We start from the raw sequence: 13,140 nt of genomic DNA, 5'->3' as shown, positions 1-13,140 counted from the left end.
TCTCCAACATCTCCTGACTTAAATGTGCCGGCAAAGATTCTCACATTTAAAACAAAAATGATAATTGTGGACGACTACAATGTGTCCAATTGTTCACGTCGAAGTGTAAAAAGGTGTTCAAGAAAACAATCTTGTTCCGATATTTTAAACGACGTTTGAACTATGAGGAACAAAATGTGGTAAAATAGATGTAAGATACATATTTGTCTCAAGTTTCGTTACACACACAAAATTTGAACATGATCCAAAGTGTGTTCTATACACAAACAACCCAAAGTGGGGATTTTTCTTGTCGATTGTTTGTAAAATAATCCTAATTCATGACAGGAGCCCTCGTCTGTTTCTTAAGAACATACCGCAAAAAAGGCTTGTCAAAGATCTTCTATGTTTTTAGAGAGGTAGCACAAAAACACTAGTCAAAGATCCTCTGACAGGAGAGATCTGTTGTTTTTAGGGGACTAATACAAACAACACTTGTCAAAGATCCTCTGTCTGACAGGAGTCCTCTAATGTTTTTAGAGAGTTAGTAAAAAAAAAAAACACAAGTCAAAGATCCTCCAACAGTAGTGCTCTGCTGTTTCTAATGCCAGACTTCAAAAACACAAGTCAAAGATCCTGTATATGACAGAGATGCTCTGCCGTTTAATTAGGAACAACAGTAATGCAAAAGCACGGATCAAAGATCCTCTATACAACAGTAGCGCTCTGTTGTTTTAAAAGACCTATTGCTGGGAATAAAATGTAAATGCTGGTCAAAGATTGTCTATTTATGACAGGAGTGCTCTGCTGTACAAATGTTAGTGGTTCCCACATTTTGAAGGGAAAAGGAGGGTGGGCCAGGTGAGCACCCCTGCAGTGCAGACGTACCTAATGAAGCGGCCATGTTGGATGTCGCTCCTCACCTGACAAATACAACGCGTTGGAGAATGCAAACTTCTCCAGGACCACTTGCTGTGCGTCCATGTTGTCGCTCAAAAGGAAGTTGCCTCTCTCCAACTTGCTGTTTCCTCTGAGCAGGAAGTCATGAGCAGTTAAAACAAGGATTTATACAACATGTATACATTTATATAGTATTCATGGGGGTATACAGTGGGTACCAATAGTGTACATCTACATAGTATTCATGGGGGTATACAGTAGGTACCAATAGTATACATTTATATAGTATTCATGGGTGTATACAGTAGGTACCAATAGTATACATTTATATAGTATTCATGGGGGTATACAGTAGGTACCAATAGTATACATTTATATAGTATTCATGGGTGTATACAGTAGGTACCAATAGTATACATTTATATAGTATTCATGGGGGTATACAGTAGGTACCAATAGTATACATCTATATAGTATTCATGGGGGTATACAGTAGGTACCAATAGTATACATGTATATAGTATTCATGGGGGTATACAGTAGGTACCAATAGTATACATCTATATAGTATTCATGGGGGTATACAGTGGGTACCAATAGTATACATCTATATAGTATTCATGGGGGTATACAGTAGGTACCAATAGTATACATTTATATAGTATTCATGGGGGTATACAGTAGGTACCAATAGTATACATTTATATAGTATTCATGGGTGTATACAGTAGGTACCAATAGTATACATTTATATAGTATTCATGGGGGTATACAGTAGGTACCAATAGTATACATCTATATAGTATTCATGGGGGTATACAGTAGGTACCAATAGTATACATCTATATAGTATTCATGGGGGTATACAGTAGGTACCAATAGTATACATGTATATAGTATTCATGGGTGTATACAGTAGGTACCAATAGTATACATCTATATAGTATTCATGGGGGTATACAGTAGGTACCAATAGTATACATTTATATAGTATTCATGGGTGTATACAGTAGGTACCAATAGTATACATCTATATAGTATTCATGGGTGTGTACAGTAGGTACCAATAGTATACATCTATATAGTATTCATGGGTGTATACAGTAGGTACCAATAGTATACATCTATATAGTATTCATGGGGGTATACAGTAGGTACCAATAGTATACATGTATATAGTATTCATGGGTGTATACAGTAGGTACCAATAGTATACATTTATATAGTATTCATGGGTGTATACAGTAGGTACCAATAGTATACATTTATATAGTATTCATGGGTGTATACAGTAGGTACCAATAGTATACATCTATATAGTATTCATGGGGGTATACAGTAGGTACCAATAGTATACATTTATATAGTATTCATGGGTGTATACAGTAGGTACCAATAGTATACATCTATATAGTATTCATGGGTGTATACAGTAGGTACCAATAGTATACATCTATATAGTATTCATGGGGGTATACAGTAGGTACCAATAGTATACATGTATATAGTATTCATGGGTGTATACAGTAGGTACCAATAGTATACATTTATATAGTATTCATGGGTGTGTACAGTAGGTACCAATAGTATACATTTATATAGTATTCATGGGTGTATACAGTAGGTACCAATAGTATACATCTATATAGTATTCATGGGGGTATACAGTAGGTACCAATAGTATACATCTATATAGTATTCATGGGGGTATACAGTAGGTACCAATAGTATACATGTATATAGTATTCATGGGGGTATACAGTAGGTACCAATAGTATACATCTATATAGTATTCATGGGGGTATACAGTAGGTACCAATAGTATACATGTATATAGTATTCATGGGTGTATACAGTAGGTACCAATAGTATACATCTATATAGTATTCATGGGTGTATACAGTAGGTACCAATAGTATACATCTATATAGTATTCATGGGTGTATACAGTAGGTACCAATAGTATACATCTATATAGTATTCATGGGTGTATACAGTAGGTACCAATAGTATACATCTATATAGTATTCATGGGTGTATACAGTAGGTACCAATAGTATACATCTATATAGTATTCATGGGTGTGTATACAGTAGGTACCAATAGTATACATTTATATAGTATTCATGGGGGTGTACAGTAGGTACCAATAGTATACATTTATATAGTATTCATGGGTGTATACAGTAGGTACCAATAGTATACATCTATATAGTATTCATGGGGGTATACAGTAAGTACCAATAGTATACATCTATATAGTATTCATGGGTGTATACAGTAGGTACCAATAGTATACATCTATATAGTATTCATGGGTGTATACAGTAGGTACCAATAGTATACATTTATATAGTATTCATGGGTGTATACAGTAGGTACCAATAGTATACATTTATATAGTATTCATGGGTGTGTATACAGTAGGTACCAATAGTATACATTTATATAGTATTCATGGGTGTATACAGTAGGTACCAATAGTATACATGTATATAGTATTCATGGGTGTATACAGTAGGTACCAATAGTATACATCTATATAGTATTCATGGGTGTATACAGTAAGTACCAATAGTATACATTTATATAGTATTCATGGGTGTATACAGTAGGTACCGATAGTATACATTTATATAGTATTCATGGGTGTATACAGTAGGTACCAATAGTATACATCTATATAGTATTCATGGGGGTATACAGTAGGTACCAATAGTATACATCTATATAGTATTCATGGGGGTATACAGTAGGTACCAATAGTATACATGTATATAGTATTCATGGGGGTATACAGTAGGTACCAATAGTATACATCTATATAGTATTCATGGGGGTATACAGTAGGTACCAATAGTATACATGTATATAGTATTCATGGGTGTATACAGTAGGTACCAATAGTATACATCTATATAGTATTCATGGGTGTATACAGTAGGTACCAATAGTATACATCTATATAGTATTCATGGGTGTATACAGTAGGTACCAATAGTATACATCTATATAGTATTCATGGGTGTATACAGTAGGTACCAATAGTATACATCTATATAGTATTCATGGGTGTATACAGTAGGTACCAATAGTATACATCTATATAGTATTCATGGGTGTATACAGTAGGTACCAATAGTATACATCTATATAGTATTCATGGGTGTATACAGTAGGTACCAATAGTATACATCTATATAGTATTCATGGGTGTATACAGTAGGTACCAATAGTATACATCTATATAGTATTCATGGGTGTATACAGTAGGTACCAATAGTATACATCTATATAGTATTCATGGGTGTGTATACAGTAGGTACCAATAGTATACATTTATATAGTATTCATGGGGGTGTACAGTAGGTACCAATAGTATACATTTATATAGTATTCATGGGTGTATACAGTAGGTACCAATAGTATACATCTATATAGTATTCATGGGGGTATACAGTAGGTACCAATAGTATACATCTATATAGTATTCATGGGTGTATACAGTAGGTACCAATAGTATACATGTATATAGTATTCATGGGTGTATACAGTAGGTACCAATAGTATACATCTATATAGTATTCATGGGTGTATACAGTAAGTACCAATAGTATACATTTATATAGTATTCATGGGTGTATACAGTAGGTACCGATAGTATACATTTATATAGTATTCATGGGTGTATACAGTAGGTACCAATAGTATACATCTATATAGTATTCATGGGTGTGTATACAGTAGGTACCAATAGTATACATTTATATAGTATTCATGGGTGTATACAGTAGGTACCAATAGTATACATTTATATAGTATTCATGGGGGTATAAAGTAGGTACCAATAGTATACATTTATCTATATATATATATATTTATATAGCATTCACAGGTGTATACAGGATGTATATAATATGTATATGGTTTTGGTTGCATCTAGTAATAAAGTATTTGTAGATGTATTGTATACAGTAGGCATGAATAGTATATATTTATATAGTATACATGGATGTATAAAGTATGTATGAATAGTATATATGTATATAGTAATTGATTTACACAATATATTATATTTTGATATAGTATGTGTAGATTGATGTAGTACATATAGATTGATGTACAATGTATTGAATGATGTCATATGTATTGAATGATGTCATATGTATTGAATGATGTCATATGTATTGATTGATGTAGTACGTGTAGGTTGATGAGTATATGTAGATTGATGTAGTATGTACAAATTGATTTATGTACATTTGATCTACGTACATTTTGATGTTTGTAAATTTTGTACAGTATAGATTGCTCTAGTATGTCGTACAGATGGATGTAGTAAGTATAGCTCGAGTTAGTAAGTACAGTATATATTGATATTGATGTAGCATGTTGTGTAGATTGATGTAATACATATAGATTGACCACATCTACAGTCCCCTCCAAGGTTTCTCATTGTCCTCCCATTGGGTTGAGTTTTTCCTTGCCCTGATCCGGGATCTGAGCCCAGGATGTCGCTGTGGCTTGTGCAGCCCTTTGAGACACCCGTGATTTAGGGCTATATAAGTCAACATTGATTGATATGTGGTTATAGTTTCCGAAGCATCAAACAGGTTTGTATGTGGTTGTAGTGTGTATATATATATATATATATATATATAAAATAAAAAAGATAAAAATCTCCTGATGATTGAGGGAACCTCTCATGAAACAGTTCTGTAGAGATGAAGTAGTCTTGTGATTTTTCCCACACCTATATATATATATATATGGTTATAGTGTATATATATTTATATGTGGCTATAGTGTACATATATTTATATGTGGTTATAGTGTACATGTATTTATATGTGGTTTATATATATATTAATATGTGTTTATAGTGTATATATATTTACTGTATTTTACGGATTATAAGTCGCAGTTTTTTTTTCATAGTTTGGCCGGGGGTGCGACTTATACTCAGGAGCGACTTATGTGTGAAATTATTAACACATTACCGTAAAATATCAAATAATATTAATTATCTCATTCACGTAAGAGACTAGACGTATAAGATTTGATGGGATTTATGGATTAGAAGTGAGAGATAGTTTGGTAAAGGTATAGCATGTTCTATATGTTCTAGTTATTTGAATGACTCTTACCATAATATGTTAGGTTAACATAGCAGTTGCTTATTTATGCCTCATATAACCTACACTTATTCAGCCTCTTCTTCACTATTCTTTATTTATTTTAAATTGCCTTTAAAAATGTCTATTCTTGCTGTTGGCTTTTATCAAATACATTTCCCCCAAAACTATATATATATTTATATGTGGTTATAGTGTATATATATATATATTTTTTTTCTCATTCTGTTTTGCACACTCTTGGAGTCAACATGTGCATACTTAGTCATGTACATGGTGTTATGTACATAGTGTATATGACTGATGTATGTACAGTATATATTAATGTAGTATGTTGTGTAGACTGATGTAGTATGCTGTGTAGATAGAAGTAGTATGTACAGTATAAATCGATGTAAAACGTAAGAGAGTGGACTTACGCTGAAAAACTGTAGTTAATTTCTTCATTTTCCCAGTGGACCAAAGCAACTTCATAGGATTGACTTTCATGACGCTCCAATATCCTCAACACCTTCTTCATCTGGAGAGACAAACACGTTGTATTGACATCACAACACGAGGACTTCAAATGGGGAGCAACATGTCCATGCAGATATAGTACACTGTATTTATCCACTGCAAAGTTTACATGATGGCTTTAGCTTGGGAAAATAAATAAAAAAATGAGACAATTTCCGCTAGAAACCAAAAAATAAAAAGCGTTCCATTTTTACTTGACAGTGTTTTTAATTAATATTTCCGAAAACCGTCAAATGTTTTCATCATTTATGAGCTTAAGATGATAAATGATTGTAGCCACTCTGTGTTAGCAAAAAAAAAACAACTTCAAGCTAAAGACAGCATAAATCCGATCCAGAGGGTTAAAAAAAAAAGGTTAATATTTTTAATTTCACTCCATCAAACCTTTTCTAACATTCTAAATAAAACAAGTATGTATGATTCCTGCTGAAATTATGATGGATCGATATTTGTATCCATCAATACTCAAGGCTCCAATAAAGGTATTTTGACAGAAGTGAAAAAGTTGTATCATCAGGATTACTTCAAACAGAATCTCCCCATTTTCATGTATTATTACATAGATTATTAATTTTGAATTACCATTTTCTCCTCCACGTTCCAGAAAACCACGGATCCTTCACTGGAAAATTGGAATAAATACACAATATGCTGTTTACCGTATTTACTGTATTAGCAAACAGGAAGTGTCATGAAGTGTTTCCCATGCGGTCCGCCACAAATCAACTTGGGTGGCCACAAAAACATTTAAGACACTAAAAAAGCAGCATGTCTGCCAGAGAATAAGAAGACAAAGCAGGAGGGACAAAGGTCGTCAATTTAGTCAGAACTGCATATCAGCCCCTCCGGGATTTTGCAGGCTTCTTTTTTCATTGTTGGAGCCTAAAATGACCGATTTTTTAGAGAGTTGCCATGTTTTTAGGCATATTTTTCAATAAAATTACATTTTTTTATTGAATTAAATGAATTATTAATATTTGAAGTGTTCAATGTAATCTTAACTTCAAAAAAGCACAGGGTTTCGACCAAAATTGGACAAACAATTAATTGATCTTTTACTCGTTTTATACCGCGCAGACTTAAATGTAGACACAGGTCTACATAGTACAATCTATAATGTAAATAAAGAACAGGCATTGAAATGAGAAGGTGTATGGACAAAAGTATTTGGCCACCCATCAGAGTGATGACAATCAGGTCTCCTAATCACTTAGCCCGATGTATCAAATCAAGCACTTAGGCATGGAGACTGTTTCTACAAACATTTGTGAAAGAATGGGCGCTCTCAGTGATTTCCAGCGTGGAACTGTCAAAGGATGCCAGCCGTGCGACAAATCCAGTCGTGAAATTTCCTGGCTCCTAAATATTCCAAACGTCCACTGTGGGCTTTGGAAGAGTTTGGGAACAACAGCAACTCAGCCGCCAAGTGCTAGCCTGCGTAGACTGACAGAGTTGGGTCAGCACACAGTGCAAAGACTTTCTGCACAGTCGGTTGCTACAGAGCTCCAGACTTCACGTGACCTTCCAATTAGCCCACGTCCAGTACGCAGAGAGTTTCATGGAATGGGTTTCCATGGCCGAGCATCTGCATCTAAGCCATACATCACCAAGTCCAATGCAAAGTGTGGGATGTGGTGGTGTGAAGCACGGCGCCATTGGCCATTGGACTCTAGAGCAGTGGAGAGGCCTTCTCTGAAGTGATGAAGCACACTTTTCCATCTGGCAAACTGATGGACGAGTCTGGATTTGGAGGTTGCCATTTCGGACTGAGTGTGAAATTTGGTGGAGGAGGAATTATAGTGTGGGGTTGTTTTCCAGAAGTCGGGCTTGGCCCCTTAGTTCCAGTTAAATGACCTTTGAATGCTCAAGGATACCAAATCATTTTGGACAATTCCTTGCTTCCAACCTCGTGGGAACAGTTTGGAGCGGCCCCCTTCCTCTTCCAACGTGACTGTGCAGCAGTGCACAAAGCAAGGTCCATAAAGACATGGATGACGGAGTCTGGTGTAGGATGAACTTGACTGGCCTGCACAGAGTCCTGACCTGAACCCGATTGAACACCTTTGGGATGAATTAGAACGGAGACTGAGAGCCAGGCCTTCGCCACCAGTATCAGTGTGTGACCTCACCAATGTGCGTAATGAAGAGTTGGCAAAAATGTCCACAGACACACTCTCCAACCTTGTGGACAGCCTTCACAGAAAAGTTGAAGCTGTAATAGCTGCAAAAGGCGGAGCCACATCATATTGAACCAAATGGTTTAGGATTGGGATGGCACTTCAACTTCATATGTGAGTCAAGGCAGGTGGCCCAATACTTTTGGCAATTGTCAGAACAATTAATAAATAAATAATATAAATAGGCTCCAACAGTGTGTGTGTGTGTATATATATATATATATATATATATATATATATATATATATATATATACACACATATATATGTATATATACATGTGTTTGTGTATATCTATATGTATATATGTGTGTGTCTGTGTGTATATATGTATATAGATAGTAGATTGCGGTCCAGTGGGAAACACTAAATGACAAATGTTATTAGAAGAGTTGGTGTGAATAAGACAAAAGTATTTGGACAGAGGTGTGAGTCCACCTGAAGAAGAAGATGAGTGCTTGGTCTTCGGGTCTGGAGGCCTGGTCAGTGCTGATCACCAACACATTGGAGGCATCTGACAAGGCAAGAACAAGTCAATAGTGTTCCAAGTTCATTATTTATGTCAGAGTAGGATTTGGATTCATATCTGGCAAGCTCAGTCGTGGAGAGTGGAGCAGAGAATTTTGACCGTGATTGCAGTACCATTTCTGGCCACATTACTACATCTGGCACCTTTAAAGTCAATACGGCAACTTTTTTTTGCTCCTGTATTCCCCTTTTTTTCCCATGCGGACTGGACACTGGCTGAGAGTTGGTCGGCGGCAGAGAGCGGCTCTCTTGGTTGCTTTGTTGGGTCTGCTCCTGTCTCTGGCCATGCTCCCCCCACCCCAGCAGACGATGGCGTGGAACACCACAGAAGTCACCACAGTCTATTTTTTTGTTGTTGTTTTACTTTTGTGTGTAGAAATTGCTGGTTGCATCAGATCTGCTCTTTTATTGTCCTTTGATGTTTCCCTCTTACACTTGTTTGTGTGCTATGGCTATGAGGTTTTTTCCCCCCTGGCCTCAGTCTGGACCCCCTCTCTAGGGAATCAGGCTTAGACTGATTTTTTTTTCTCACCTTTTTTTGTAAGGGGCGCCGAAAATTGGCAGACCCGTCAGTGATCCTGTTCTGTCTCCCTGTAATGTTTGTCTGCTCTTGAATGGGATTGTGCTAAAAACAAATCTTAATTCCCCTTGAGGGATTATAGAAGTATTTCTGATATCTTGCAACCTCAGTCAGGGAGAGTAAGAGACGGATACAGAAATTTGACCCGTGATTGCAGTACTATTTCTGGCCACATTCCTACATATGACACCTTTAAAGTCAATATTGCAAATTTTTTGCTCATCAAAACTTTTCTTTTGCTCTTTTAATCCTCTTTTTGTTTTTTTTTTAATAATACTTTTAGAATGTGCCGTAGGCATACTTGCCAACCTTGAGCCCTCCGAATTCGGGAGATGGTTTTGAGGTGGGCGGGGTTTGGTGGTAGCAGGGGTGTATATTGTAGCGTCCAAGAAGAGTTAGTGCTGCAAGGTATTCTGGGTATTTGTGAAGTGAAGTATATTTATACAGCGCTTTTCTCTAGTGACTCAAAGCACTTTACATAGTGAAAGCCAATATCTAAGTTACATTTAAAGCAGTGTGGGTGGCACCGGGAGCAGGTGGGTAAAGTGTCTTGCCCAAGGACACAACGGCAGTGACTAGGTTGGCGGAAGCGGGAATCGAACCTGCAACCCTCAAGTTGCTGTCATGGCCACTCTACCAACCGAGCTATACCGCCCCTGCGGATGTTCTCCCAAAATGTGTTTGTCATTTTTGTTTGGTGTGGGTTCACAGTGTGGCGCACAATTGTAACAGTGTTAAAGTTGTTTATACGGCCACCCTCAGTGTGACCTGTATGGCTGTAAGACCAAGTATGCATTGCATTCACTTACGTGTGCATAAAATCTGCATATGTTATGTCAGTGGTTCTCAAATGGGGGTACGCGTATCCCTGGGGGTACTTGAAGGTATGCCAAAGGGTATGTGACATTTTTTAAACATATTCTAAAAAATAACAACAATTCAAAAATCTTTCAAAAATCCATCCATCTTCTTCCGCTTATCCGAGGTCGGGTCGCGGGGGCAGCAGCCTAAGCAGGGAAGCCCAGACTTCCCTCTCCCCAACCACTTCGTCCAGCTCTTCCCGGGGGATCCCGAGGCGTTCCCAGGCCAGCCGGGAGACATAGTCTTCCCAACGTGTCCTGGGTCTTCCCCGTGGCCTCCTACCGGTTGGACGTGCCCTAAACACCTCCCTAGGGAGGCGTTCGGGTGGCATCCTGACCAGATGCCCGAACCACCTCATCTGGCTCCTCTCCATGTGGAGGAGCAGCGGCTTTACTTTGAGTTCCTCCCGGATGGCAGAGCTTCTCACCCTATCTCTAAGGGAGAGACCCGCCACCCGGCGGAGGAAACTCATTTGGGCCGCTTGTACCCGTGATCTTATCCTTTCGGTCATGACCCAAAGCTCATGACCATAGGTGAGGATGGGAACGTAGATCGACCGGTAAATTGAGAGCTTTGCCTTCCGGCTCAGCTCCTTCTTCACCACAACGGATCGGTACAACGTCCGCATTACTGAAGACGCCGCACCGATCCGCCTGTCGATCTCACCATCCACTCTTCCCTCACTCGTGAACAAGACTCCTAGGTACTTGAACTCCTCCACTTGGGGCAGGGTCTCCTCCCCAACCCGGAGATGGCACTCCACCCTTTTCCTTTTCATAAATATATGCATTAAATAATACTTCAACAAAATATGAATGTAAGTTCATAAAGTGTGAAAAGAAATACAACAATGCAATATTCAATGTTGACAGCTAGATTTTTTGTGGACATGATCCATAAATATTGATGTTAAAGATTTCTTTTTCTGTGAAGAAATGTTTAGAAGGAAGTTGATGAATCCAGATGGATCTCTATTACAATCCCCAAAGAGGGCACTTTAAGTTGATGATTAGAAATCTTTATTTATCATTGAATCAATTGTTTATTTTTCAACACGTTTTTAGTTATTTTTATATCTTTTTTTCCAAATAGTTGAAGAAAGACCACTACAAATGAGCAATATTTTGCACTGTTATACAATTTAATAAATCAGAAAGTGATGACATAGTGCTGTATTTTACTTCTTTATCTCTTTTTTTTCAACCAAAAATGCTTTGCTGTGATTAGGGGGTACTTGAATTACAAAAATGTTGAGACGGGGTACATCACTGAAAAAAGGTTAAGAACCACTGTGTGATGTGACCGGGCCGACACGCTGTTTGTATGGAGGAGAAGCGGACGGCAAAGGCAGTGCCTTTAAGGCACGCCACCAATGCTGCTGTCTGGGCGGAAATCGGGAGAAATTCTGGAGAATGGCTGCCCTGGGAGATTTTTGGGAGAGGCTCTGATATTCAGGAGTTTCCCGGGAAAATCGGGAGGGTTGGCAAGTATGGCTGCAGGAGGTTAAAAAATGAACTGCGGCTAGACACCCCTGATTGATGTGGTCTTACCACGAGGAAAGTCCACGTGCTGAAAGCCGTGCTCCGCCAGGTCGAGGCTGAGCGAGGGCAGGTTGTACTGATCGGCCGTCGCGAAGGCGATGCAGCGCATCATGACCTGTGAAGCAATGAAGACAACACGTCATGAAGAACATGTCAACATTGGGGGGAGGACCGGGCTGCCTCACCGAGTCTTCACTCTGAGGGGGCTGATTGGCTCTGGACGGTTGTTTTGTCCTCGGTCCTTTAGGAACTTGTTTCGCTCGCTTCAAACTGGGTGTCAAGACAGGCTTAAGGAGATCTGACGAATAAAAACGCTTCTGTTCACTTCTGCATTCTAAATCTGTTAAAATGGTCCTGCCTGGACTTCGGAGTCCTACTAAAGCAGAAGAAACTGCACGAATTGGAGAACCCTGAGGTGCGTTTAGGGTCTGCCTGTAGTGCGCACACTTTGGAGAACCTTGAGGTGCGTTTAGGGTCTGTCTGTGGTGGTCGGAGTTCGAGTGAGTCCTGGCTTTAAATTCATATTTATAGGCTTGACTGGAATGAGAGAAACAAGCAGCGACTGATATCCTGCCCACTAACTGCTGAGCGCTCAGTTTAGCACAAATAGACCGCAAAAGCATTTTGTCCCCCAGCCGACTGCTCACACACTAGATAGAACTCAAACGCGTCATGAGGCGTTCACGTACCAGCTTCGTATAGCTCTCTCCTCAAATACTGTATCGGCAAGCAGCACACTAACATCAAATAGGAATGGCACTCACCACTCTTTGAGAAGGCAGTTAAACTGCTAAACGAACTAGTTCAACCGTCTGACACTGAAAAAAAAAGACATTTGCGCGTTAAATGTTTTGAAACAAACGAACTTCAGGCGTCGGCCGCCATCTTGTCAAGCCTAAGGGGGCGTGTTGGCCAATAAA

At 38.4% G+C, this 13,140-nt stretch overlaps 1 protein-coding gene across 3 annotated transcripts in view; it reads right to left on the bottom strand.

Annotated features, from left to right (window-relative positions):
- The window catches only part of rmnd1 (required for meiotic nuclear division 1 homolog), a 22,994-nt gene extending 9,854 nt beyond the window's left edge, over positions 1 to 13,140 (bottom strand). Inside the window, exons 1-7 of one of the 3 annotated variants that reach the window (XM_061896344.1) lie at positions 12,985 to 13,133; positions 12,406 to 12,518; positions 12,230 to 12,335; positions 9,149 to 9,224; positions 7,116 to 7,155; positions 6,434 to 6,534; positions 903 to 1,009 (exon numbers count right to left, since the gene is read on the bottom strand). In XM_061896344.1, the coding sequence (XP_061752328.1) occupies positions 903 to 1,009; positions 6,434 to 6,534; positions 7,116 to 7,155; positions 9,149 to 9,224; positions 12,230 to 12,332 (427 nt within the window). In that variant the 5' untranslated portion in view covers positions 12,333 to 12,335; positions 12,406 to 12,518; positions 12,985 to 13,133. Of the gene's footprint in view, positions 1 to 902; positions 1,010 to 6,433; positions 6,535 to 7,115; positions 7,156 to 9,148; positions 9,225 to 12,229; positions 12,336 to 12,405 lie in introns of all 3 variants that reach the window. The other 2 variants (XM_061896342.1, XM_061896343.1) reach the window with 2 other exon arrangements.

Source organism: Nerophis ophidion, linkage group LG03, assembly GCF_033978795.1.
Source record: "Nerophis ophidion isolate RoL-2023_Sa linkage group LG03, RoL_Noph_v1.0, whole genome shotgun sequence".
Taxonomy (NCBI): Eukaryota; Metazoa; Chordata; class Actinopteri; order Syngnathiformes; family Syngnathidae; genus Nerophis; species Nerophis ophidion.
This window is presented reverse-complemented; position numbering and strand designations above follow the sequence as displayed.